Source organism: Nycticebus coucang, chromosome 3, assembly GCF_027406575.1.
Source record: "Nycticebus coucang isolate mNycCou1 chromosome 3, mNycCou1.pri, whole genome shotgun sequence".
Taxonomy (NCBI): Eukaryota; Metazoa; Chordata; class Mammalia; order Primates; family Lorisidae; genus Nycticebus; species Nycticebus coucang.
Window position 1 is genome coordinate 96,859,098 of NC_069782.1, and position 27,834 is coordinate 96,886,931.

The 27,834-nt window shown below is 50.1% G+C and overlaps 3 protein-coding genes and 1 pseudogene across 4 annotated transcripts in view; 1 reads left to right on the top strand and 3 right to left on the bottom strand.

Moving 5' to 3' along the window:
- Nucleotides 1–27,834, bottom strand: part of PALD1 (phosphatase domain containing paladin 1) — a 361,757-nt gene that overhangs the window by 87,945 nt on the left and 245,978 nt on the right. The window lies entirely within an intron of this gene.
- TBATA (thymus, brain and testes associated) lies at nucleotides 945–11,730 on the top strand. 2 transcript variants are annotated; one of them, XM_053582761.1, is made up of 10 exons: nucleotides 945–985; nucleotides 2,265–2,500; nucleotides 4,645–4,800; nucleotides 5,646–5,729; nucleotides 6,728–6,732; nucleotides 6,920–7,090; nucleotides 8,896–8,977; nucleotides 9,751–9,889; nucleotides 10,634–10,686; nucleotides 11,617–11,730. In XM_053582761.1, the coding sequence occupies exons 1-10, from the start codon at nucleotides 945–947 to the stop codon at nucleotides 11,700–11,702; spliced, it is 1,053 nt and encodes a 350-aa protein (XP_053438736.1). In that variant the 3' UTR covers nucleotides 11,703–11,730. The 2 variants fall into 2 exon arrangements, with proteins under 2 accessions (XP_053438736.1, XP_053438735.1); XM_053582760.1 differs by lacking the exon at nucleotides 6,728–6,732 and having other exon boundaries at nucleotides 5,646–5,731.
- Nucleotides 16,262–27,834, bottom strand: part of ADAMTS14 (ADAM metallopeptidase with thrombospondin type 1 motif 14) — a 77,107-nt gene continuing 65,534 nt past the window's right edge. Inside the window, exons 20-22 of the mRNA XM_053582746.1 lie at nucleotides 20,789–20,918; nucleotides 20,582–20,692; nucleotides 16,262–18,254 (exon numbers count right to left, since the gene is read on the bottom strand). Coding sequence (XP_053438721.1) covers nucleotides 17,761–18,254; nucleotides 20,582–20,692; nucleotides 20,789–20,918 — 735 coding nt within the window. The 3' untranslated portion in view covers nucleotides 16,262–17,760. The remainder of the gene's footprint in view (nucleotides 18,255–20,581; nucleotides 20,693–20,788; nucleotides 20,919–27,834) is intronic.
- LOC128582493 (protein SPT2 homolog) lies at nucleotides 22,961–26,244 on the bottom strand (annotated as a pseudogene).

Genomic DNA, 27,834 nt, shown 5'->3' on the forward strand with positions numbered 1-27,834 from the left:
AAGCCTCTCCCCTTCCTTGATCTCAGGCAAGGAATCTGACCATCGCTGGCACTGGGGGACCTCTGGGGTCCCTTGCAGATTCTGTGACTCTAAGAGTTAATTCTGAAAAGGCACTGATTTCCTATCCCAAACCCACTCCTGGCACTTTGACTACATACCCATATATTTGGGTTCATGCATTCAGATTAATCACAATTCTTGGTTTTGATGCCTACTATCTTTTGTCCATTTTGTTTAACTAGCTTACTGAATAATAGAAAGAACATCAATAAATGCACCCCCCGAAACCAGGAACTAGAACACAGCCACTAACACATCTCCTTCCCATCCGCCCTCCCTGCCCACCCTCAGAAACGGCCACTATCTGAACTTTGCGGTTAACATTTCCTCGCTTTTTGTTTTGTTGTTTTGTTACATTTATGATAATTTTGCTTGCTCTTGAACTTTCGTTTTTAGAAAGGACCTCATATTATGTTGTCTTCTGGAACCTGCTTTCCTTGACTTAGCATTGTATAAAATTCATCCACGTTGTATGTAGCTGTGGTTCATTTATTTTCATAGCAACAAAATGTTCTGTTGTCTGAATATACCACAGCTTATGTATCTGTTCTTCTGCCATGGGACATCTGGGTTGTCACCAGGCTATTTTGAACAATGTTAGTATGAATATTTTTGTAATTATCTCTTGCACGCTCCTCTTGGTGAGTTCAGGGACCTGTGGGAGAGGAGGTGAATAATATAGCACGTGAATGTTTAATTCTATTTGGGAGAGATATTGCTGAATAATATGCATGCAAATGTTGAATTTTACCAAATATTGCCATTTTTCCCCCTAAAGTGTCTGCTCCTGTTTACACTTCCGCCACCAGCCTATGAGAGTTCCTGCTCTCCTCTTCCAGCACTAGTAGTCAGCGCGTGGGTCTTTGTCCGTCGGAAACCATACAATGGCTATGGACGTGCAGCTGGATGAAGACCCTGTGATGAAGTAAGGCCCCAAATGCTGACTGAGGGGGGAGGGGCAGGGTGGAAGATAAAGGTGGCCTTGGGGGGACTCAATAGACTGGTGGTTCAAGACAGGCACTTGTCTGCCCACTGGGGTTAGCCAGGCCCCCAGTGGGTCCTCAGGCCCAAGTTAGTCCAGGTACGGGTGGGGCCCCTCGCTAGGTAGGAAGAAGATGCAAGCAGGGGCCAGGAGCCCAGAGCACAGAAATTTCAGGGGTTTCCAGGAGGTGACCTCCTCTGTTAGCAGGGGGTAGAGGAGGCCAACTAACTGCAACTTTCAGAGAAGTTTTACTTTATTTCTTTAAGTCCCAGATCTCTTACAGGCAAACGGACAATGGAACGGGAAACTCAGGGGCCCGGTCAGCGAAGTACTCAGAGGGTCCAGGGGCAGAACGACTTGCTTAGCATTTCCAGAGTCCACCTGTACTCCGTTGGAGGGACTCCCTTCAGCCAGGGCCATCTGGAGAAGGGAGTGCAGACAGAGACCTTGCAGGTGGTCCCAGCAGCTCCCAGCAGGCGGGGAGTGGCCTCAATCTCTATCTCCAGGCAGAGGCATGTGTCCTCAGGACGGGGAGGGTGCTGGGTGAGGACTGAGAACCTGAGACCCTTGTTCCCAGCGAAGCAGAGCAAGAGGCTGTGGAGCTTCCCTGTAGCCTCACAGGCTAGCCACCACATGAGCTGCCCTATGAGCTCTGCATCTCCTGGGAGGGATCCCATGGGAAAGGATGCACTGGTCTGGACTGGCCTATGCTCCAGCTTTGGCCCCTGGACAATGAGTCTGAGCATGAGGTCATGGGGGAGGGGTGACAGCCTATAGCTGTCTTCTGGGCTGTCAGCAGTTTGGCCTGGGTTGAGGCCCTTGCTGGGTCAGCCCCCTGAACCTAGGCAGAATATATAAGATAACTTTGCTCCATTCTAGGTGTATGGGTAAGGAGGTAGGTTTGTGGCTTCTCTTTCTTGTTTTAGACATTGGTCTCGGGGAGAACCCTGGGGTCCTGTGACAGTCCATCTGAATTCCTGCACATGAATCCTAGCTCCCTGCTAATGCATCTCAGCAAGACAGGGGGAATGGATTGCATCAGCTGGGAGAGGACTCTGGGAAGGCCCAGATTCGGGGGCCAAGGGGGTGGTGGTAAAATCCAGGAAACCAGGTTTCAGGGTGCCTGACAGTGGACTCTGCAATAAGCACTGAGTTCCGAGCACGTGTGGGCACCATTGCCAGAGCAGGCCCCATTAGTGTCTCCTCAAACCCTCTCCTTCAGTCCAAAGGCAGAGCTGAAACCTGAGAAGAAGTCAGAGAACAGTCCAAGGAACCATGGGGACGACAGGCCACAGAAGGAGCTGGTGATCCCAGGGATTGTGGATTTCGAGCTGATCCCAGAGGTTCTGAAGACCCCCAAGCCCCTGACTCCTGGTGCCTACCGCTTTGGCCGCCTCAGCCACCACTCCTTCTTCTCCAGACACCACCCCCAGCCCCAGCATGTGACACACATCCAAGGTAGGGCCAGCTCAGCCAGGGCATGGCTGGACAGTGGCAAACGGGGCATCAATAATGGGGCTTGAGGACTGGGGAGGAAGTTCGGGCTGCAGTCCCTGTTTTCAGGCTGGGACTCAGAGAGCATGAGGGCCTGGCCAGGTTCCCAGAGCTGCCAGGTGACCATGCCAGGACTCGAGCGGGACAGGAGAGAAGCACAGGATCATGGGCTGATGGCAGGTCCTCTGCGGATCACCTTACCCCCAGATTCTCCAGTTTGCAAACCAGAGAAGGGGCTGAATATTCTGCCCAGAGCTGGACTCTTGTCCTCTGAGAGCATTTCATCCACTCACCCACCGTATGTCACATATTTACTGAGTGTAAACTATGAGTCGGGCATTTTTTAGGCCCTGGAGTTAAGACATAGTGGCTGCCCTCCTGGAGCTGACCCCTAGCAGGGAGGGATGGGGTGGATAGGATCCCAAGTGTCAAGGCTGAACAGGGGAGATGGCTATGTTTAAAAGGTGGTTGAGGAAGACCTGGCCAATAATATGACATCTGAGCAAAGACCTGCAGGAAGGAGTGTGGGAACAGTGTGTATTGCAGGGGAGGCTGGCTCACGCAGACAGAGCAGCAAGTGCTCAGGCCCACAGGCAAGTGTGCCCTGGCTCCACTGGAGGAATAGGCAACAGCAAGGAGACCTGAACCAGCTAGGCTGGAGTAGAGCAGGAGGGGGAGAAAAGGCATTAGGGAGGCTGTGAGGGCCACGGTCATGGGGGCCACCATTGTCACCATTCACTCCTCACTGAGTTGAATAGAATCATTGGAAATTTGAGAGCATGGAAGTGGGAGAAGTGAGAGATTTTACCAAGGTCACCCTGCCTCTGTCTTGGGGGTGGCTCAGACCCTATTCTAGACATTCTAGACATACATAGACGGTGAAGCCAATAAAATGTGATGATGGGTTAGAGTCGGGTACAAGAGGAAGAGGAATCCAGGCTGACTCCAGGGTTCCTGGCCTGCGCAGGTGGAAATGAGAGTGCATGGGCACAGACAAGGGAGGCTACAGAGAGGCCAGTGGAGGGTGAGGGAGGAGTCAGGGCTTTGGTCTTGGAAGAGGTAAAAGGTGAGAGGCCTTTTAGACTTCCAGGTGGAGGTGGGTCTGGAGTCCAGGGCAGAGAGACCAACGTGAGAGCTGTTTGAGAACTGGTGTTTTAAGCGAAGTGTCTGGGTGGGATCATACAGAAGAATCTGAGGCCTGGGCCCTAGGGACCCCAAGCTTAAGAGGTTGAAAATATTAGAAGAAACCGGCAGAGGTGATGCAAGGCAGTGAGCGGGGAGAAGCCCAGAGAGTGAGGGTCTGGGTACCAGCGTTTCAGGGAGGAGAGGGCAACCATGCCGAGCCCTAACCTGGAGAGGGCAACCATGCCAAGCCCTAACCTGGAGAGGGCAACCATGCTGAGCCCTAGCCTGGAGAGGGCAACCATGCTGAGCCCTAACCCGGTTGGTCCTCAAGGCCTAACTGTTGAGAATAATGTAATAGTCACCAGCGTTGGGCCAGACAGTCCTCACGTGTAATATGCCCTCCATCACCTCCCAGCTGCCCTGCACACAGCCTTGCTCAGGCTGACAGAAAGCCAAAGTTTCTCCAGAGGGTCTGGTTCAATCTCTTTCCTTGTGATTTGAGTCCAGGCCTCTCCCCTCACAATGACTTAATATCCTCATCTGTAAGCTGTCTACCCCTGTGTGCTCATACATGCAATTCTTTTCCCTGTCATGGGAAATCAAAAGGTAACTAGAACTAGGGTCCCAGGAAGCCTGGGTTCTTGTCTCATTTCTGCCCAGCTCACTGCATGGCCCTGAGGAGGTCCCTTCCTCCCCGTCTGTTCTAAGCAGCCCTGTAAGCAAGGTGGTTACTGGTCTAGGTGGTCAGAGGAGCCCTCGCAGCTCTGACCTTCTATGGCAGTGGTTCTCAACCTTCCTAATGCCGCAGCCCTTTAATATGGTTCCTGCGGGTCGTGACCCACAGGTTGAGAACCGTGGTCTATGGGCTCCTGGTTACCAGAAGTGGAGCCAGAGCTCTCCCCGCCCACCAGCCTCTCTCCCAGCTCCTGGTACTCTGGGGGCTCCTCCCAGGCCTCTCTCTCACATCCTCTAACTCTTCACAGATCTTACCGGGAAGCCCGTCTGTGTCGTCAGGGACGACTTCTCTCTCGGTCCCTTACCTCAGCCTGCATCCTTACCCAATTATCTGATGGGGCTGCCTACCACTTCCTTCCCCATTGGAGACCCACAGTCCAACCGGAACCCCTGGCTTTCTTCTGGTGGGTACTTGGGCCATACTCTAACGTGGGGCTCACACCTCCAGCTGCCCCACTTGGGTGGGTGCCTGAGAAGCAAAGGGCCATTGCTTTTAGGGCAGTGGAGTCCACTGGAGGTGCCTTACTTTTCCCTTCTTTCCTGAAGCAGCCTCATCTCTACATTACCCTGCCCCCATCCCCAGGTCCTAGACCTCAGACATGCACTGTGCTTGGACTTGCGATGCTTAAGGAATAATAACAAGCAGGGGACAAGCAGATTTCGTGGTTGCAGTCAGATGACTTGCGGCTACAGACAGGAACACTACTTGAAACATTTAGCCGCTTGTGTGCTGGGGCACTGGCCAATAGCACACTCAGCCACTATGTCTCTGCTCTGCCAAGCCTTACTCCTTTCCTTACCAGGGTGTGAAAAAGTAAGGTTGGTGCGGGTAGGAGACACCCTGGGGAAGGGGCCAGTAATAGTCCAGTGCAGGACAGAGAGGTGCAATGCTCTTTGCCAACCTCTTTAGGAGTAATTCCACATCTTAAGCCATATCCCCTGAATCTCAGTCCGGGCTTTAGGGACCAGAAGAGGCAAAGCTAAATTAAACCACATGCATCTTGGCACAGGCAGACAAATGATCTCCAGCATCTTCCAGTAATGCCATAGGCTGCAATATTGGCATTAGTCCCCCTAGAAAGTAGGCAGCCCTCACCCATGGTGTGATATCTAACCCTTCTCCCTCAAGGGCACCACCCCCTTTTTCCTATAAGATGGAATAGGAAGAGGTGCTGACTCTTCTTGGTGCCACAGGCAGGAGGGGGGCAGCCCAGATATCAGTGGGCAGGAACTTGTCCCTTCCTCCCAGAGGCCTGGAAGAAGGAACTGAAGGATCTGGCTTCCCGGGTGGCTGTCTTCACCAAAGAGAGCAAGCTGAAGAACAAAGAGGTGGGTGTGGACACAGGAGCCAGTCTGGGAAGAGAAGACATGGGTCCATCCCTCTGTGCTGAGATGCCTCCCAAGTCAGAGCAGGGAGGAGGGGGCCAGCCAATACAGACTTGAGGGAGGAGGGTCGCAGGGAGAGGAGAACACACCTGCACAGAAACATCCTAGCAGTGTTCACAGGAGACGTGGCATCTGGGGGTCTCTGATACCTAAGTGGGATGTTACTTGTGGACTGGGCCACAGCACCAATGCAGCAGCCAGGCAGGTGAACTCAGCCATCTCTAGAGACCAGGTGTACACAGGCAGAGTGGGGAGGGGAGAAGGAGGATGACTTTGTAGGGAGGAACTTGCTGTTAATTTCCAAATTTAGTTTAGTGACTGGTCTCATAAGGAGTGGAGAATCACTGAATGTTTTCACACAGGATGGGGTGACCTCATGGGTACTGTTTGGTGATAAGCAGTTGAGACAACTGGAAGGCAGCCTGACAGGGGTTGGAATTGCTCTGAGGACAGCTTGGCCCTTTACAGCTGAGTCTGGTCCTGCCGCTTTCCTTGGGCAACCAGAGCGGAGAGGCAGAGGCCACATTCCTCTGTCCTTCTCACTCTATAACGCCCAGGGTCACTCAGCTAAGTTATTTGGATCTCAGTTTTCTTATCTTTAAAATGGGGAGAAGAATACTTCCAGTTTTAAGTGGAATTGCAAGGGCAAGAGGCCCTAGGTCTTGTGTCCAGAGGCCTGGCTTTCCAAGGCAAAGAAAGAATGCCAAGCTATTGGGGCAGGTCTGGGGGCAGCTGAGCTAGATGTTCTAGTGGTGCTGCTGGGCTGGGGAAGGAGCAGCCCTGAGGACATGCCTGGGAGGAAGAACAGGGACCACCATGGGGCAGCCAGAGTTTAGCCCTCCACTGCTGAGTTCCAGGAGAAAGAACTTTTGCTAGTTTAAGCCAAAATAGCAACCAGAGGAAGGGCTGGCGCCAGGGCGGGGAGCAGGCTGGGGGATGTGTAAGCAGAGGTCCAGGGCAAGGCAGGAGTGCCTGGATGATATACCAGATTCCTGACAATGCTATGATGCTGGGATTTGGTGGTGGTGGTGAGGGGGTGTGTGCCCTGGAGGCGTAACTTGGACTCTTTGTATTATTCCCTCTGCTATCTCTCCACTCTTCTTGGCCCCCTGGAGATTCTGGCCACTTTTATCCCAGCAGAAGCTGGAGCCTCCGCGGGAGCAGGGAGCCAAGTACTCAGCTGAGACCGGGAGGCTTATCCCCACTTCCACCCAATCTGTTGGGCGCCATAGCTCTCGCCAGCGGAGCCATGCTTCCAGCAGGGACAGAGGAATCCAGGATATCATCCTCCAGGACCAGGAGTTGCTGGTGAGACCTTGGTCTGGGAAGTTCTGCTCCCAGCCCCCCGGCTCTCTCATCTAGGACACTCACAGGCTGCCCTAGGGCATGGCCTCTCCCAGGGACACTGGCACAGAAGAGGGAAAACCCCAACCTTGGGAGTCAGCAGGCTGGGCTCCAGCGCCCTGCTGCCTCTAGGTTTCTGGGTGAGCCTTCCCTCCCCTGGCCTTAGTTCCATGATCTACCCAAACTGGGAGCATGAAAATTGCCACAGAAGGTCTGTTTCCATAGTGGCATTTGATGAGGTGATGAAGGGAGCTGCAAGGTAGATTGAGAAGCATAGAGAAGGCAGGCCTGTCCTGGGTGCTCTCAAGTTACACCCCCAGGTTGCACCCCACAGCCTACAAGGCCAGGCCCAGGCTGGGCTCCACACTTTGAAAGGACCTGGCCTGTGCTTCAGTGAGCACAGCACCCACCTCCTCCATGTTCAAGTTTCCCCGAGGTCTGAGATGAGTCCATGCCTTGTTCCAGTGGGTTAAGGCACTGGAGGTCCCTGTTAAAATGCACGCTGACGGTCATACATAGAGCCAGCACCCCACCACCCGCCTCATGACCAGTGCTTTCAGGCATGCAGCCTTACAACAGGGAAGCAAAGTGGAGAGCACAGACAGGGCCTAGCACCCTCATGCCGGAGATGGGGAGGCTGAGGCCCTGCCAGGTGGCATTCGTGACCCCGGTTCCCCAGAGAAGCAGCAGCATAGCCAGGACTAAGGTGCTTTCTCCACCATAGGGTGGCCTCGCCTCGCCTGGAATTAGGTTCTCGGGTCCTGTGGGGAGGGGGCACAGGGCAGGTAAGTTGGATGCGGAAAACGGTGAAGGGTCCAGGGGCAGATCAGGGTGGGTCACTGCAGCGGGTGGGTACCTGGGATGAGGGTGGGTTCCCAAGCAGGCACAGGCCTGGGGAGAGCCCAGGCCCAGATTCCACTCTGCCAAGAACAAGGCAGACCTCCTGGGAACTGTCAGTCCTCTCCGGGTCCCGAGAAGACTGACTGCCAAGTACTGAAGAAACCCCACTTTCCTAGGACTCCGGGGGCTCTACCTCCCACCTGGAGCCCACCGTAACCGCAGCCACCATCGACATGCTTGCCTAGGGAACCCCCATTACCCATCTGAGTCAGATCTGGATCTTTTCCTGATGCTACTTGAGTGGAAAATGCGGGGGAAACTGAGCCCTGAAGTAGCAGAGATGACAAAGGCTGAGAATGCAGCTAGGAGCCAAGTGTGCCCACTGCTTGGCCAGAAGGAGCCCCAAGCTGAGCAGTGTGCAGAAGCAGCCGGCACTCACCTTCAGGCTGCCCCCTGGGACTTCCCTATCTCCTTGCTAATATCTCCAGACTCTGGGAGCTTCAGGGTGGGGCATCCTATGGGGTTCCCGAAATTCCCACACCAAGGACCAGGGCATGTGGGACTCGGTGGGTCTCCAAGGAGCTGCCTGTCCAGCCCTGATTTTGCCTTCCTCGGGAGGGGCCCTGGGGTCCAGCCAGCCCAAGTAGGCTCTGGGGATGAGGAGTCCACATAGCTGAGGCTTCTTTCTGCCACAACCTCCCTGTTGGGTGTTCTCTTTTCTCAAAGCCTCAAATTTTCAGTGGCCAGTGGGGGTAGGAGGTTAAGAATCTTCCTCCAGGACTATTGTGAGACAAAGTCCAATGCCAAGGGGAGGCAGGGACTGTCATGGGGATGAATTTAGCCAACCTGGGGGAAGGGGCCCCGTGGCACCCTCTGAACCCACATCTGCCTGTGCTTGTGGCTGGAATTCTCTGTCCTCCTGCCCACAGATCCTGGAGCTCCTTTGTCAGATCCTGCAAACAGACTCGCTGAGCTCTATTCAGTTCTGGCTGCTCTACGCACCCCCCAAAGGTGAGGACATAGCCCCGTAACCTCCTCTCTGAGTGGAGGCTGCCAAAGTCCTGTCCTTGTTCTCTGGTTCTGCAGGACTCAGGTGTCACGCAGTCCTCACCAGGGCCTTCAGCCAAGCTCTCTCTCTGTTTTGGAGCCCTGAACTAATCCTTCCCAGCCAGACAATGCCCCTGCCTCCTCCTCCTCCTTTCCTCAGCAGGAATTGTGTGGCCTTGCTCTTTGCAGAGGACCCCTTCTTCACACTGACCCCAGGCCTAGGCACCTGGAAGGGAGAAATCCAAAGACTCTGCTTAGCAGACACGGCCCCTCACACTACTATGGGAAACATATGCGTGCGCACGTGCACAGATGCAAATACACGAGAACTCACATGTGTGCACAGGAACACATGAATACACATGCAGGTGGAGGGTGCGCCGAGTGGAAGGATGAGTAGTGATGATGAATTGGAAAAGACTCCCTGGACAGGGGAGTAGAGAAGGAAGAATGTGGTCTCCAGGAGGCTTCCCAGGGGCCAGGGTGTGGCAGGCAGAGAGCCAAATGGGGCCAAGAACAAGGCACACACATGCTGGTGTGGTGGGAAGACCACGTGGGAGGGCGGGGCACTCTTCATACACAGGGGCCAGAAGAAAAATAGGAACCTGTGGGCAGAGTGTAGGAGAGTGAGAGAAAGCTGCCCTTGACCAGGCTTGGGAAAGAGCTGAAGGGGCTCTCCCATCCAGGACAGGAAGGCGGCTGGAGGCTGAGGATGTTGCCCCCCAATGTGCTTTCAGAGAAGGACCTTGCTTTGGGGCTCCTGCAGATAGCCGTGGCTCAGCTCCTTCCACAGCCACTGACCACCATGCCGACAGAAAAACTCCTAAACCAGCTGATAGAAGTCCAAGAACTTCAAGAAAATCAAGCACCCTACAGGTAGGTTCTGCAGCCCTCCCTTGGCCCTCAGAGGGCCTAGCCCCTTCCTTAGGGACATCCCTCTTAGTTCTGCAACCACACAAGCCCCTGCCTACCGCCAGCTGTGTGCCTGAAGGGATTGCTGGTGTCAGTGGTAAGAAAATAGGGCTGGATGAGCCACATTTAGCCCTCCCAAAGAGCTTGTCTATGGGAAGACACAGGTCAAGGGGAATACCAACAGGCAGCCTAAAGTCCCTTCACATTTAAGGGAAGTGCCCTGATGGCTCAAAGGCCTCACAGAGCAGGTGAGTGGAGCTCAAATGTCAACAGCTCAAATGGAAAGTAGCCATGTTTGCCTGACAATGCTGTGTATTTGACATATTTCCAGGCCACAGGGCAGCCCAGTCCATTTTACAGATGAGGAAATAGGCTCAGGAACAATCAAATGACCTTCTCCAGGTCTGGGGGAGGGACAGTATAGCAGCCATCCCTTATGGCTCCAGGGCCAGCAAGGTCTTGGCTCCTGGTGGCCACAGTGGACAATGAAGCCACTGTTGTCTGGGTCCTGCTTGGGGCGATGCAGTAAGGCCCCTTGGGTGTCAGCCACGGACAGACTCTTTCTGGTTCTCCAGAAGGGGTGACTCCTGTCTCCCCCTGGAGCAGACAGCTGACTGCACCCGCACCAGTTCCTCACATCCCTGCCCACCCTGCCATCTGTAGGTTTCCAGAATGACCTTTCCACCCTCTCCTTGTATTCGGTTCTAGTCAATCACCGAAGAAGACGAAGATACCACCTCTAGCAGAAAACGAAAAGCCAGGTAAGCTTCCACACTGGGGTGGTTCTCAGGGCCCGCCGAGAACTCTGGCTGCATTTCTCAGGTTTTCAAGGCAATCTGGAGATGGGTCCCTGCCCAAGGAAACTGTTCATTTCCCTCATTCATTCCCGCACTCATTCAACAAGTATTTATGGAGCACTTACAATTTGCTGGGCCCTGGAGGGTCACTGGGGAAAAATGTAGACAAGTTCCTGCTGTTGCACAGCTTACCTCCTAGTGAGGAGTACAGACAATAAATAAAAACACCCGAATGGGGTGGGGAGGGCAGGTAGAGAGAAGGACTGACGGGTGTGGAGAGGGCCCCTGGAGCTCAATGGCAGGTCTGGGAAGAGCAGCACTCTCCTCACCTGGAGTGTCAGAAGAAGGGCGAGCAAGCCAGCATGGGTGGGAACAGTGGTGAGAGATGTGATGAGGTGGCTGGGAGGTACCAGCCTTTGGGAAAGCATGGGTGCACAGGAGGGTTGTGAACAGGGTGGATGTGCCCCTTCTGGCTACTGTGTGGAGCATGGAGTGCACACAAAAGGGGTGGGGGGAGACCAGAGAATGTCCGTGTAGTCATCCTGATGCTTTAGCCCAGAGTCAGGTGAAGGGAGAGAAGAGGAAAAACATCCTCTATGGATCCATTTTCCCCAATTAGACTGACAAGGGTCCTGAGTCCTGCCGGTGTATGGCACAGCATACACACGTAACTGAGATCTGTTGCTTGGATGTTAGAAGAAGAGAGGGTGGTGGTGAGACTCCAAGAGGGAAATCTGCTCATCCCACATCACCAGCAGCCAGGCTTGAGGCAGGCTCCCCCTATGCACTGTCTGGGAAAGGCATCTGCCTGGGGCTCCCAGGAAACTCCAAATTAGAGGCCTGGCCCAGCCCTTCCTCACCCTCTCCTGCCTGCTACCTCTCCCCTTCCCCCAGAGTACATCGGGACAGCACAAGTCCTCCGGGTGCATTCAAGCCAGGACACAGAGGAGAAACCATCGAAGCCAGTGGCAGAGAGCTGAGGAACCCCTACAACTTTGCCTGCATTACTCAAGCATGGCCCCACATTCAGGGTGGTTTCTGTCTCTACCACCCCCGCAGTAGCACCTAATTGCCTACTGCAAAGAGTCTGCTAAATAAACTCCTGTCTTTCCTTTGAGAGGACAATTCCAGTCTCCTAGCAGGAATAGGTCTGTATTTGGGGTCATTTACTCCAGAACAGAAGGACTGCAGGGAACCAGGCCTGCTCCCTCAGAAAAAGCCCAGTGCTGCTGCCCACATGGGGCTTACCTAGTTCTTTTATGTGCAAGGCCTGAGAAGGGTCTCTGCCCCTGCAGGAGCCAAAACACAAGGGCTCTGGGTAGGTTAGAGCAGAGGTCAGGGAACCCACAGGCCTCCTTACAATGGTCACTGTAGTTATTGAGTTCCTCCCATGTGCTGGCCACTGAGGCAGCAACTTAGGTAAAAGCTGAGGATGAGCACCATGTGAATTGTTCTGTACACTTTATATGTGGCACTATATTTGATTCTCCCCAAAGAGGTCAAATGCTGGTAGATGAATCAGTTGAAGCAACTGAATTTGTCCGAAGTCACACACGGCTGGGATCCAAACCCAAGAGGTCTGGTGCTGGAATCCCTGCTCCTACCAGTTGCACTTTACTGCCTTACGGATAGCAGCCCTCTCTGGTTATAGTTCTGAAAAGCATAGGAGTTAGCGACATGGCCATTGGAGTGTAACACTTTAAGCCCTGCTACACTCATGCCCCTCCCTGGCAGTGGAAATCCTTATTCCATTCCACTTGCTTGCCTGGCAGCTGTAAAAATAGTTTCAAAGCCAGGAGAGCATCTCTCAGACACTTCTTTAGACAACTCAAGCTTACTGCTATTGTGTGATGGCTCTTATAAATGGGATTTTAAGAGAAACATAATAACCATGGAAAGTAGTTTTGCCACATGAAACACTTAAGGCATACCCTTTGCCCAACTCCTGAACTTCTAGCTCTTATTAGAGCTTGCACACTGCGAAGAGGAAAAACGACTACTCTTTATACTGACTCCAGATAGGCCCTTGGAGCCCAGCATGCTTGTTGGCACAATCGGGACGTCCCATAGATTCCTAATTTATGCTGGTACTCCTACAGCTACTGAACATATAACTGCTGCCTCGTGACAGGCTATTTACTCTCCTACTGAAATTGCTCTTGTTCATAGCCCATCCCATACTAGGAGGCTGAGACTCTTATCTCTGGGGAATGACAGGGCAGGCAGGACTGCAGAATACAGAGCTGAACACAGACCACCTTATTCTCTTCCCACCGAGCTTACAAACTTCCCCTTATCCCTCACTGAAATTATCAACTGTCAGGCAAATGCCCCCCAATCTGAAAAAGATAAATAGATGCTAGATGGACATCCCATGGCCCCTTTTAACCTTTTGGTTGCACTTATCTCCTATGAGATGGGACATATGTGCAGCAGGAGGAAGGTCTAAAGGATATTGGTTTAGACAATACTGGTTTCACAGTAATGCGCTGTGAAATTTCTGACCAAATCATTTCCCAGCGCATTACTTGTGAATCCCACCAGTATCAGCACATGCAGAAGTAGATTCCATCCCAGATTCCTGGTCCAGGGTTCTTGTCCAGGATTAGCCCTTGAGACTCTGTGACCTGTATCCCCTGCCCGCAGCATTACAGGTGAGATATCTTTAAACCTTCCCAGTTCTAAAGATTTCCCAGGTGCACAAGGGGCCCAAGAGCCAGGAATGCAGCAGGGGTTCCCGCCACTCTTGAGTTTGTCCCAGGACACGGGCTTATGAGCGGGTGCCCCGAGCCTCCACCTCTCTGGGAGGACAAGAAAGTGCCAGTCCTAGGGTGTCACTCTTCCAGGGATGTGGGGGGTGGGGGGGGGAGCTGACAGCAAAAACAGGCCGTCGCCTGAGAGAGGAAGACTGCCTGGGAGTCCGTAAGTTCCTTCCAGCATCATCCCAGCCAGGGCCAGGGACCCAGAGGCCTCCTGCTGCTGCTTTTTGGTGGGTAAGAGGGTGGGGAGAGAAGAAGTCAAATATGAAAAGGGTTGCGTCTGGCCTCCAGCAGCCTGCAGTCAAGGGAGGCAGAGATAGGCACAGTGAAATTATAAGAAATAATCATGCCAGACATTGTACGCAGCACTTTTTTCTAAGGGATTATCAGTAAATCCGGTAATTTTTTTCTCATTTTATAGATGAGGGGGGTCCAAGGTTCAGAGAGCTATAAAATTTCACCCAGGCAATAAAATATCAATGCTGGGAATCAAACCAATCACTGTCTAGTTGGGGTGGGGAGTGGGGGGGCCAGAGGGTTTCCCCCAGGGAAACAGTACAGCATTTTCTCAGAGATCTTGGGTGGACAGAGATCTCCCATTGCCTAGGTTATGAGATTTTTTTAAAAAATTATTTTACCGTAATATTTGCATACAAGGAAATTCACTTAAAAATATGTGCTAAATCTGCAGTTTGTAACGGCCAGCATGATCAAGATATAGAACATCTCCATCACTCCAAAATGTTGCCCTTATGCCCACTTCCTATCAACCCTCTTCCTCACCCCCAGCCCTGGCAAAGAGAGACCTACTTTCTGTCCTTACGCTTGTACCTTTTCCACGATATCATATAAATGAAACTACCTAAGGTGTCATCTTTGGGGCCTGGCTTCTTTCACATGGCACAGTGCTTTTGAGATCTATCCAAGTTGATTCATGCATGAACACCTCGAGCAGCTCATTCCTTTTTCATGGTTTAGTGTATTCCATTGTATTCCTTCCTATGCTGTAATTCATTTATCCTTTCACTACTGGATATCCATTTGGGTTGTTTCCAGTTTGGAGCTATTTTGAGTAAAGTTGTTATGAATGTTTGGATAAGCCCATTTTGTGGATGAATGTTTTTATTTCCCTTGGCGAATACACAGGGGAGACACCACTGGGCTGTATGGAAAGCATATGCTTAACCTGTATAATTTTAAAGTTAACTTATTAACTTGTAACATTTAATTTGTAAAGAAACTGTCAAACTGAGATTCGGGAAAACCTGTAGTGCAGTGATTTTCAACCAATGTGCCACAAAAAAATTTTAAGAACATTAATTGAATTATTTTCAGAAAAAGTTCAAAGCATAGTAAGTATATTATTATTTTTTAAATCAACAGAAGTGTGCTACAGAAGTTTAACTATTGGGACAAGGGTGTTGTGAGATAAAAGGTTGAAAAACACTGCTATAGTGTAATTGTAGTCCAAACCCAGAGGGCCACTAGTGTCCATGGGCAGAAGACAGATATCCCAGCTCAAGCAGAGAGAGAAAATTTGTCCTTCCTCTGCCTTTTTTGCTCTATTTGAGCTCTCAGTGAATTGGATGACACCTGCCCACACTGGGGAGAGTGATCTTCTTTACTCAGTCTATGGATTCAAATGCTAAATTCTCATAGAAACACTCTTACAAACACACCCCAAAATATGCTTTACCAGCTATCTGGGCATCCCTTAGCCCAACCAAATTGACACATAAAATTAACCATTACCACCATGTTGTGTGGGTCTATGTTCAGATGCTGGAATTTTGATTGGAATTATATGGAATGTATAGCTCACTTGGGAGAATTGACATCCTAACAATATTGAGGCTTCTGATTCATAGACATGGTCTACTTTGATTTAGAGGTATTCTTTTTTTTTTTTTTTTGAGACAGTCTTACTATGTCACCCTTGGTAGAGTGCCATGGCATCACAGCTCACAGCAACCTCAAACTCTTGGGCTTAAGCAATTCTCTTGCCTCAGCCTCCCAAGTAGCTGGGATTACAATTGCCCACAGCAATGCCCAGCTATTTTTTATTGCAGTTGTCGTTGTTTTTTAGCTGGCCTGGCTGGGTTCAAACCTGCCAGCATGGGTATGTGGCTGGTGTTGCATCCTCTGTGCTACAGGTGCCAAGCCCAATTGAGGTATTCTTAAAATTTTCCCAGCACTACTTTATATGTTCAATGTTTAGGCATTTAGTGTCTTCAGTGCTGTTCTAAGTAAGCATTGCTTTTAGATTTGCACTCTCACACTTGATCGAGGCCCAAGGGGGGCTCTCTTGTCCTGCCCCAGCTTTTCCTTGTAAGCATCTGTGGAGGGCTGAGGAAAAGAGTTGATGAGTTCCAGGGAAATCCCTGCCCCCTTTGCAGGCTTATGCAGGGATCATTAAAATGCCTTGTAGACTCCCAAACTACCTTTCAGATACCTCCCACTTTGGACAAAGTTGTGGGTGGTGACTTGTCCAAGGCTACACAGCTCTTCAGTGGTGGAGCCCAAGTGGGACCTGCTAGGTCCTCAGCCCTGGTTTTTCCCTCCAACCCTGAGCTACTGCTCAGAGGACCCACAGAGTGAGTATGGCCTGGCCAGACAGGCTGAGAGCCGAGTTTTCATGAGATTCCAGTCCCCTCCCTGCCTGCCCCTCACCCTCGATCGTCTTGCTACAGCCCAGCCAGCTAATTAAGAGTTTTGGCTTCATTGCCCTCTCCCTCCAAAACAGAGAATAAAAAACATACACAACTTTTGGGGGTCTGAAACAAAACACCAAGAGCAATGTTAATAAATACATAAAAGTTTAAAGATCTGCATTTCCAGGGCACAAGGGTTTACACTGTTTAATTGGAACCCACAGGAATGACCCTGTGCGCACCCCGGCATCTTAGGGAGGGTCAGAGGAGGGCAGCAGGTCGAAAGGGCACTTGGTGAGCCTCCCAGGACCTCTGTTCCCTAAGAGGTCACAGGCCAGGGGCTCACTGCTCCCATTCCTCTTGGCTGGTTCAGAACAGCCCCTCCTCAGGGAAGGAAGAAGCAAGAAGCACCTCTATCACCTGGCAGGGACCCTTGGTGAGGTCCCCGGGTAGGGGGGTATGCTGGGGACCTGGGCTACTTCCTGAGAGCCAGAGGGTCTAGGGTTGTTACCTGTCCCTTGGAGGTTACACGGGGGACACTTTAGCCTGGCTGAGGCCCTATAGTACCATGGGTCAATGTGTGTTCCTCAACCCAACCTGGGGCAGGGGCCAGCATCCTGCCCTGGGGCACTGGGCCTGGGTGGCCCCGGTCACTGCCAGGGCCCATATATAAGTGGACTCTCTGGTTTTCTGCCTTGAGGCCCCATAGCCTGGAGAACCACACACCTCTGGCCTAGCCTGAGCAAGGCAGAAGAAGGCCCCTAACTCCAGCAGGAATGGTCTTTGGTAGAGGGCAAGGGCCGAGGGCACAGCCTGAGAAATCATAACTCCTCTGTATCCCAGAGTCATGACCAAAGCTGTGGTCCTGGTCGAGCCAGGGGTCAAGCACCAATCTGGAAAGCCCTGGATGGTGAGGACAGGGGCCCAGGGTGTCCTAATCCCCCTTCTCTGGTGGTCTGAGGTGGGACTGGAGGCCAGTCTATAACCTGTAGTCACCAGAAGTAACAGAAGTGACTTCTGCAGGGCAAAGTGTGGCCACAGGTACTCCCCTCCAGCCAGCAAAGTTAAGCTGGCCTCTGCTCCCCAGCCTTCCTGGCCTTTGCTGGTAGAGCTGTGTGGAGCCCTCAGCTACCAAGAGCCAGGTCTAAGAGCCTCCACCTGCCCCAGCCCTGCAGCCAGAAGCCTCATTCCATGTCCACCCCAGTCCTGGCTGTGAGTGCCTCACCTCCCCTCACCCCGCTTTGCCTTTCTGGGCAAAGAGACCAGAATGGGCAGGGTCCCCACAGTTCTGGGGAAGGCAGATAGCCCTGGCAGCTCTTAGCCTGAGGTCCATGGCAAAGAGGAGGGCCCAGTCATGGCAGAAGACCAACAAGAGCCACTGAGGGGTTCAGCCTGGACATGGGGGCTACTGGCTGCGGTATCTCCAGTTAGGGCTCTCCCTGATCTCTTTTCCACCCACCCCCCTTCTTGGGGTAAAGAGCATTATAGCCCCAAACAAGAACTAGAACGTGAATAATTTAAAAGGAAGTCCGTGCTTGCCCCTGCCCTGTGTGTGTGTGTCCTCTGAGCTGGGGCTCCCCAGGGCAGCTCACAGTGTAAATGTCATTGGTGGGATGGTGGGGCGTGGCTCATGTCACGGGGGCAGTGGCAGGGAGGTTGGTACCTGGATGCTCCCGGTCTTCCCTGGGCCACCCTTTATCCTTGGAGGCTGGCACAGGTGCCTGAGTCCAGCCCCCAGGCTGTTCCTTTGGAGAGGTAGGGGAGATACCCCAAAATGTTCCAGGGCTCAGTTTCTGGGGGACAGAGGGATGTTGGGTCACCAGAGAGCTTGTGTCCGGAGGTCCTGGGAGCTGTGTTGCTTGGCCGTGTTGGAGGTCATCTGGTCCTGCTGGCTCCTTGGTGGGCTCCACAGCATCTGGAGAGGCTTTGGGTCCTGGTAAGAGGCTCCCAAGAGTGGAGGCAGTGGGTGGTGAGTTTAGGCCAAGATCTGGGCTAGAGTTGGGGCCTGAGACCTTCTTGGCGCAGGAGTCACAGCATAGCCGGTAGTAGCCAGGAAGGGAGCAGTAGCGACTGAGGACTTCCCTCTGGCAGAAGATGGACCTGTCCCCCAGGCAGGGCTCCGCTGCACACACAGCACAAGGACCCGCGCCCATCAGCAGGGGGGATACTGGTACACAGACCCTACCGCCCCCTCACTACCAACTACCTCTACCCCCTGCTCTGCTGGACTTACTATAAAGCTTCTTCCCACAGGTGGCCACACAGCCACCTGATAGGAGAGCAAGCCCTTGCTACATGGATGAGGAGCTAAAACCCTGTACAGCAGCAGATCTCAAAGCGACATCCCCCTCATGCCCCATCGCATCACCTAGAAACTTGTTGGAAATGCACATTTAGGCCTAACCCAGACCTACTGCATCAGAAGCATGGGGTGGGGCAGCATGCTCTCACAGCCCCCCAGGAGTTCAGATGTGTGGAGAGTCTGAGAACCACCACCCTATGTCACTTATCCTCATACCTGACAACACACAGGAGTCACTCAGGGAGTTTTATATATAGCCACTGCCCACCTCCTTCTCCAAGATAGTCTGGACAGTCTGGGGTGTGGTCTGAACGTGGGGGGATTCTACCCTGCAGCTGCTCTAGATGGGAGTGGTAACCCTCAACCTGCCCAGTCAACCCAGGAGAATCTGACCCACTCCAGCCAGAGCCAGGCAACCCTCACTGGCGACAGGCAAACACCCTGCCAACAGTTAGCATACATGTGGACATTAAGTCTTCCGCCACTAAATTCAGAATGAAGCAGATTTAGATTCAAATTCTGCCTCTTTTGAGGTTTGGGCAAGTCATTAAAATGCCAAGCCTCAGTTTCTTTACCTGTAAAATGGGGATAATGCTACTATTTACCAACAAATAATAACATTATAATTGTAAATAACATTTTGTTGTTGTTGTTGTTAAGACAGAGTCCCATCCTATGCCCCTGAGCAGAGTGCAATGGCGTTATAGCTCACTGCAACCTAAGACTCGGGCTGTGGGCATCCTGCTGCCTCAGCCTCCGGAAGCCACTGGGATTACAGGCATTTTTCCTTGGCGCCCAGCTAGGTTTTTCCATTTTTTAAGGAGTCGGGAGTCTCACTCAGGCAAGTCTCCCACCTCAGCCTCCCACAGTGCTGGGATTACAGGTGTGAGCCACCATGACCGGCTGTAAATAACATTTTTTTTAAGTACCTGGCATAGAGGGGTGCTCAATGAACTTAGTTTGCTTTGCTTAAAATAGTCTAAGAATGTTTTTATAATAATGTCACATAGGTCTCTCCAAAAAGAACGTGAAGGCACGGGAGCTTTCCTTGCCACTAATTTTTGCTAGGGTTGAGGGTGTGGGGAGGTGGGAGAGGGGGGAGAGAAGGTGGAAGGGGCAGAATTAGGGGAATAAAAGAGCAGAGAAAATGGAAAGCCAGCGGCCTCTAGATGGCACCAGAATGCTAGGACCAGAGTCAGGGCCTGCCCTTGGCTTTTGAAGGGAAAATGGAAGAAAACCCAGACTTGTCCAGCCTGAGGCTCAGCACAGGGTCAGAGGGGCAGCAAGGCTGGAGCTCAAAGGCCCTTTGAAGATCTTTGATCAAAGCCCCTTATTTTACAGATGGGCTCTCTGAACTAAGAGAGGTTAAGGAGTTTGCAGCAGGTCAGACAACTGGTCCTCTAACGAGGAGTCCTAGGGCCTTTACGAGTTAGATCTTCCTGCTACTCATCTTGCCAAACGGAAGTCCTCAGGAGGGTGAGGAAGGGAAAGAGAGATGGTAGAACCCAGGAAGGGAGCAGGGTACACAGAGCCTGGCACGTAGCAGGTGCTCAGTACGTATTTACTGAGGATGGATGGATGGAAAAGTGGGAGGATGAAGGGATGAGCCCCCTGATCACAGGGCAGGGACAAATTACCACTCCTTATCATTCTTGCTAGCTGACAGCTGGGCAGGAGCGCATGCATTCTCTTAATTCAGCCCTACCAAAGCAGCTCAGACCTACAACCGCTTCTCTGAAAATCTTGGAACCAAGTAGGATTCAGAATTTAGAACTTTTGGGGTCAGAAAAGTAATACTCTGTGTGTTTATATTATAGAGCACCCTGAGCAGAGTCTGTGATATCCTGTAACCAAATATGGTTATGTTTCTGTAACAAAAGAATAAATGATTTTTTGTTAGTTCAGGTCAGATTTTGCCACCAAATGAATCTGCCCCAAACTTAGAAATAATTATTTTGGAACTGCAGATAAGGGGTCAAGGACCAATGTAACATCATCTCTACTTCACCACCGATGTGTCCGAGGCCCACGGAGCTCAGGGCACACAGACGGTGCACACCGAGTCTGCCCTGCTGCATGGCCCATGCTGTGACATTGGAGCCACTGAAAGGTATGGAGAGGGGGAGGGGTCCAAAGACTGCACTTACTTGCTGATATCTTGTTAACAGGATGTAGGGGTCCAGATTGCGGTACCCATTGCCCCTCTGGAGTCGCAAGGTCCCAGATGTCAGCCTTCGCTGTGGAGTTCTGGAGATTTCCTGTGAGCAGCAGAAGCAGCTCCAGTGTTGGGATTTCTAAGGGCCTGGGTCTTGGGTCTAGGCTGGGAGCCGGGCCCTCCATCCCTTCTGGCTCACCTGCACAGGTGGGCAGGCTGCAGATCTGGATGGTGTTCGGTCTCTCGCCTTCACACTGCCCGAGACTGTTGGTGCTGGTCCTGCACACCACCTGTCGCTGCTGGATGCCCTCTCCACAGGTGGTAGAGCACTGCCGTTGGAGGTCAGGGCCGAGCCACCAAGGCCAGGGTCAAGGTGGGTGGAGAGACAAGGACCAGCCAGTGAGTTCAGAGGCCAGCCAATACCCGAGGACATAGAGCCATGCCTTCACCTGGGGGGACCTCCCAGACCCGATTCCAGCTATGACAGCCTGTATCTGCCAGGTCTGGTCTGTGCCGCCTGGGCTCTTAAATACTTGGCACATCACTGCTGTGGCTGAGACCCACCACATGGCACTGCAGCAGGTTGACTTACACGTGATATCTTGTTAAGGGGAGGCAGGGCCCTGGGCTGTGGCACCTGCTGCCCCACTGGCTCTGGGAACTGAGAAAGCCGGGTCACAGGGTCCACAGACACTTCTGGCTCTGATAGTCAATGATCTATCATTGATCTGACATTCAATTCACCAAACATCAGTCTGCAGAGGTGTGTTCAAAAGTGTCCCCTTCCCTGAGAGTGGGTGTAGGGAGCAGGAGGCAACAGAGGGCCACTATTAGTAGTGACTGCCACACACATCGTACCCTGGACCTGACAGGCTTCTTCTTTTTTTTTTTTTTTTAATGTCATAAACCTATTTTATTACATGGAACATCACACTACTCTTAAAACAATTTCACTGAAGGTATTTGACAGGGAAGAGGAAGTTAATAGGATTTTCTGCTACCAGTGTAACAGTTCTATGTAGAGAGTTAGGGTAGCATTCCTAATGATGAAGATACCTTTCACCTTTCATGGGATTCCACTTCAAAATTAAACCCTTATACTTTGAAAGTTTGAAACTCAATTAGAAATGAGTTGGTCTAAAGGACTGGGTCACCTGGTCCCCTTAAGGGAGGCTAATAATGGTAATCTATAATACCCAAACTTGAATAAAGAAGACTTTATAGATAAAAAGGAACACACAAAAACATCTGGACCTGTTGAAAAGTACAGAATCTAGGTGGGACAACCCCTACTGTCCAAAGGCTCAAGAACAATTATTGTAGAATTGTCCTACAAGCTTAGGTCTGACTTCCCTCAACCCTCCACATACAGAGCTAAGGACAAATGCTCTCTAGTTTCATATCTCACTTTATGTTGCTACCTGTTAGACTTGGCTTTCCTCCAGCCTGACTGGAATTGCATGGATTTAAGTGCTATCAAATCTATGACTTCAGGATGAAAATGAAATTCTACAGCCCAGTAAGACACCAATAACAGGGAGCATCCTTTTCTATGGGGGGGGGGAAATCTCTTCACAGTGCATAGTTAGAAATGGAAAGCGCAATACAGACAAAAAGAGAAGGTGGTGCTCTTGATATACATAAATTTAGTTTTTGGTTTTTTGGCATAAATATCTTCTAACAAATTTAAGCTAAGAATGCAAAGTCATTAACATCCAGAGGTATGGGGCACCTTGAGATTTCAAAATATCTTTATGGTGCTTAGGGCATGGGAAGGAGAGAAGCCTCACATGTCACTTATTTGTTAAACTACTCTTTCAAACCTCATGTTTGAATAAAATATTTTTCTTTAATATAAAAAAATGATTTTTAAGGTAAAAATCAATCAGCACAGTGACCTTGTCTACTTTACACTAAAGCCAAACTTTTTTAATAAATTTGAAAGGAAAACTTGTAGAAGAATATTATATTCACATAAACTATTTTAACTTGGAAAACTTTGTTAATTGCCTAATCACCTAAATTAATAAGAATGCTCAGCATCCAATCCATGAATAATAGAGAATATACTTTATTCTACTTTGCACTTCAAAGTCACAGGGATGGCATCCATATGATAATTATAAATCCTACTCTACATTTTCAAGTACTCAACCCAAACTTAGATTGGGACAAGTCCCACTTTGCTGGCAACATTCATGGATTCCACATAAAAAGTTTGACTGGGAGCCAGGCAGTATGCCCTACTCACATATTAGAATTATAGAAGTCAAGGGACAATCTTTTTTCTCCTTTCAAAGAGCAAAGGAACAACAAAAGATTGGTTGACGGGTGAGCGGTCCCATATTAGAGTGCATAGCTCATTAGGATCAAGGTTGGCATCTGTGAATAATCAACTTCATAAGAGCACGGTGCGCCTTATATCATCTCCATTACAGATTTCACCCTGGAAAATATTTGAAACTACTTCATGCTCAAATGACAGCCTGCAAATAACAGTATGCATGCCTTCTCCTTGAGTACCCAAGTATAAATCTACAATGGTAAGGGGGCATCTTCAAGCCTGAAGGAAGGAAATTCTTGCAGCAAAAGGTCTCTGGAATTTCACAAAAACAAAAGCAGCAGCTAAAACCTCTTGAGTTTCTTGGCCTTTCGACGTTGCATTTCTTCTTCTTCACGTCTCATTTCCTCTACGCCCTCTTGCATACCTAGTCGTAAACTCTTTGCTTCTTCCTTCAGCTGCTCTTTCCAACTACTCTCCACATAACGTAAGGCATAGTCACTTTCATCTTTGTATTTTTTTCAGTGATAGCCAAAGATTTCTTGAATGTGCTTGGATATTTCTTCCTGAGATTCTCCTTCATCTTCAATAAAACCTTCCATGTCAGAGTCGTATTCATCATCATCTTCCTCTTCATATTCTTGATGCCTTTTGTAACCCGTGGGGAAGGAAAGCCTTTGAGGACCTTGGGCAGTTCTGTAGCCAGATAGGGGAGGCTTCATTCCATTCATCTGTCCATTGCTAGACCGGCTAATGATATTCTTGGAAGAAATTGTTTCTGAGACAACAGTGCACTTGGGCTTTATGAGGGGACCTGAGTTACCAGCTGTTCGTCCGGGTGCCAAGCTGCTCACTGGTCTTCCAGGGCCTGAACTATCAATAGTCCGTCCAGCTGGAACTGAGCCACTTACAGCCCAGGGTCACTGACTGATGCCCAAAGGGGCCTGAGCCACTCACTGGTCTTTGAAGGTCATGTGGACTGCTCACAGGCCACCCAGGGCCTCCAGAGCTGCACACAGATCTCGCAGAACTACTTGAACTACCGATGGGTCACCCAGGGCCACTTAAGCTGCTTGTAGACCACCCCAGGCCACCTGAGCTGCTTGTAGGTCGCCCAAGGCCACTAGCACCACTGACTGTCCGATCAGAGGGATTTGAGTCACTGAATGGCTTTTTGGTCCTGCTGAGGGATCGCTCAGGTCCTAAGCTGGAGGGAGCTGCCATTCTGCCGCCTGGGCATAGGGCCAGAACTAACAGTGGGATGAGCAGTTGCTGGGCTGAGCCGACCAGAGGCTGAGTTAGAGCTGCTGCCTGGCTGCCTGACACCTGGACTCTTACTTAGTCTTATTGTGTGGAGTGATCATGGGGCTAGGCCTGGAATGGCTAGGATGGGAAAGAGATTTTTTTGACTTTGTGTTCAGTAACAGATTTCTGCATCCCACTAGCAGAAGTCTTTGGGACACTTGGTGAACAGGTGCTAGAATGGGCCTTTCCAGGCCCATTGAAAACAGGTCTGTTGGGGCCCTCATGAAGTGAGGGTTGGGAGCTATTGCCAGATCCTGCCTTGGTCCTCTCTCCTGGCATGTATTTGGATGAAGACAAAGCTAAGTGTTTCTCATTGCCAATGCTGAGTCTGGATTTCTTCTCAGCTTGAGGAAGGGGCATTCCCTTGGAAGAAGGATGCTTGTCTCCAGAAACTTTACTAAGTTTGGTGCCCATGCTTTCTTTCTGAGAGGGTGCCTTTTTAGACACAGTTGGAGGTAGTTTTGTGTCTGTCTCAACCTTTTTTTCCCTATGCTTTCGTTCAAGGAGTTCTCTCTCCCTAAGTTCTGCAGTCATAGGCCGCTCTTCTGCTTTCTTCGCTACCTTGATCTCCACTGGTTCAAACTGCTTTTTCTCAGCCAGCCTCAGTAGATCAGTGAAGTTCATGGGTGGTGGGGCACTTTTAAGGGGGGGAACCTTTGGTTTGCTTTCAACTTTGGGAGGTTCTTGTTCTTCCTCATATTCCTGTTCTGATTCTCCTTGACTATTTTCATAGAATTCGTCCTCTTCTTCCATCTCATACTCTGGGTCTGCTCCCTGGCTGGTGGGCCTTTCCATTGCCTGCCTCTTCTTTGACTTTTCCTCAATAGGAATCCCATCATGACCATGGAAATTATCCTTTGTCCTTTTGGCCATAGCTCTTGCTTTCTCGTCATGTTTGAGCTCAATTCACTTTTTCACTAATTCTTCTTTTCTCCTTTTTTCCTCTAAGGCTTTTTTTCTGAGTTCTTCTTCTTTCCTTTTAAGAAAAGCTTGTACTGCTGCTGATTGGACACCTTTAACTTTTGGGTCTTTTTTTGGAGGCCCCACTGCCAAACTATACCTTTTTGGCACCTTGTTGACACCTTGTCCTTTGGAAGCTATCAGAAGAATTCCCTGAAGTCCATGTTTGGCTGAGGCGGAGGAGGCTGTGCCAGGCACTCAGGAAGGCGTGAGAGTCCTGACAGGCTTCCTACTCTGACAAATTGGTCCTGGGGTTACTGGGGTAGAGAGGCAGGGATTCCAGCAAAGAAGCCTGCCCAACGTCACTGGGTCACTATTTGGGTGCTGACCACGGCCTCCCTAAGATGGATGGGGAAGAACCCACAGGGCTTCTCCTCTCAAGCTAGATATATGGCCACTGCATGGGACACAAGGGTCACAGGGCCACAAGGTACCACAGGACATACACAGGCCACCCTCTAATGATGAACAATTACAAACAACAGCTAACAGCTCTTGAGTGCTTTGCCAGGCTCACAAGGGACTGAAAATTGATTATAGGAATTGGGTCATTTTTGTCACACCCAACTAGAGTCTAGGGCCCAGGGGAGAAAGGCACTCGGGAACATAGCACCTACTCTAAGAAATGAATGTTCTACCAGCCCTGCTGCTGAAATGGCCTGCTGGAACCCTAAGACCAGTTTTACCTAGTAGCTGCTGAAATGACTTGCCCTAACTAGAAGACGCATTTTCCTCACTGCTGTCACTCAGAACTTGCCAACTCCCAAAATCTTCTCGATTGCCAGTCAGCTTTCATTCAAAACAATATGTAACATTTCTCTTTCCAATAAACACCCAGCCTTCCTTTTGTTCTTCATATATACCAAAGACCACCCTATGTATATGCCCTGGATTACAATTCTTGTTTCTCAAATAAAATGTCAGATTTAAATATCCAACGCTATATTTTACTTTGATTTCAAAATGGCCAGTATCTTCTACAATCTGCCAACTCTGCTAGTTTTATTTATAAAGCCCTTCAAGGACCAGTGATCTATTTTACATTAGAATGAACAGAGAAGAATACAAAATCTGCATGAAGGGTGTAAGAATTTTGGCTCTTTACCCATTATTGGGTAGCACCTGTAGCTCAAGTAGTAGGGCACTGGCCCCATAGACCAGAGGTGGCGGGTTCAAACCTGGCCCCGACCAAAAACTGCAAAAAAAAAAAAATAAAATAAAAATACCCATTATTATGCAATATTTCAAGAATATAGAAAAGTATGGAGTTGTTCACAAAAGAATGCCCACATGCTGCCACTGGCTTTAAAAAATCAGTGTTCTGGCCCATTTTGAAGTATCATATTATGCTTCATAGATGTTAAGTAAATGACAGCCATTAGAAGTCTGTTTTTCCCTTCATACCTCAGTGCTTTTTCTCACCTACATTTATTCTCTATTAATAGAGGTTTATCTCTACTGGTAAGTACAGTTCAAGCTTATTCATTTTTCTTTGCTGTATAGCATTTTATCATATAAACAGATCATGACATCTTTGTCCAATCTCCTACAGGTGAATATTTATAATATTTCCAAATATTTTCCTGTTATAATAAACATCATTGTACTGATGTCCTTGAGCAAATGAGTTTTTAAAAATTGCAGTAATAGGCTTGGCGCCCATAGCTTAGCAGTTAGGGCGCTGGCCACATACACCCGGGCTGTTGGGTTCAAACCTGGCCTGGGCCTGCTAAACAACAATGACAACAACAACAACAATAACATAAACAGCTGGTCATTGTGGTGGGCTCCTGTAGTCCCAGCTACTTGGGAGGCTGAGGCAAGAGAATCACTTAAGCCCAAGAGTTTGAGGTTGCTGTGAGCAGTGATGCCACAGCCCTCTACTGAGGACGACATTGTGAGACTCTGTCTCAAAAAAAAAAAAAAGATTAAAAAAATTGCAGTAATATCTGCAGTACAAAGCTTACCATCTTAACCACTTTTTGTTTTTTTGAACAAAAAAAAAAACAATGTCTCACTCTTGCTCAGGCTGGTCTCAAACTCATGAGCTCAAGCAATCTACCTGCCTCAGCCTCCCAGAGTGTTAGGATTATAGGCGTGAGCCACCATCTGGCCATTAACACTTTGAGTTGTACCATCCAGAAGCATCACATACATTCACATTGTTGTACAATGTCACCACCACTGCCCTCTAGTCTTTTTCTTCTTTCAAAACTGAACACCTTAAACAATAATTCCCCATTCCCTTCCCCCCCTCCCCAGCCCCTGGCAACCACCATCCGACCTTCTGCCTCTATGACGCTACTCTAAGTACCTCATATTAAGTGGAATCATGCAGTGTCTGTCCTTATGTGTGTGGCTTATTTCACTTGGCTTAATATCTTCCAAGTTCACGTCAAATGAATGTTTCAGAGAAAACCCAAGACATTACCCATTTCCTTGTGGCAACCTCCAGGCCCTAAACCACAGGGCACCTGGATTACTCAGCAACCTGGCTGCTCTCTCTTTTTCTCTGCCCTGGCTTCCCCACAGTTAGAGCTGGTGCAGTGGTCTTTGAAACCTGAAATCAGCACTTTTAATGTTCTTCAATAGTTTCCCATTGACCTTAGAATAAATTCCAACTCCTTATGAAGCCCTGCAGCACTATCCCCTAGTGCCTCTCCAATATCATCCTCCCAGGAAGCTCTGGTCCACTGTCC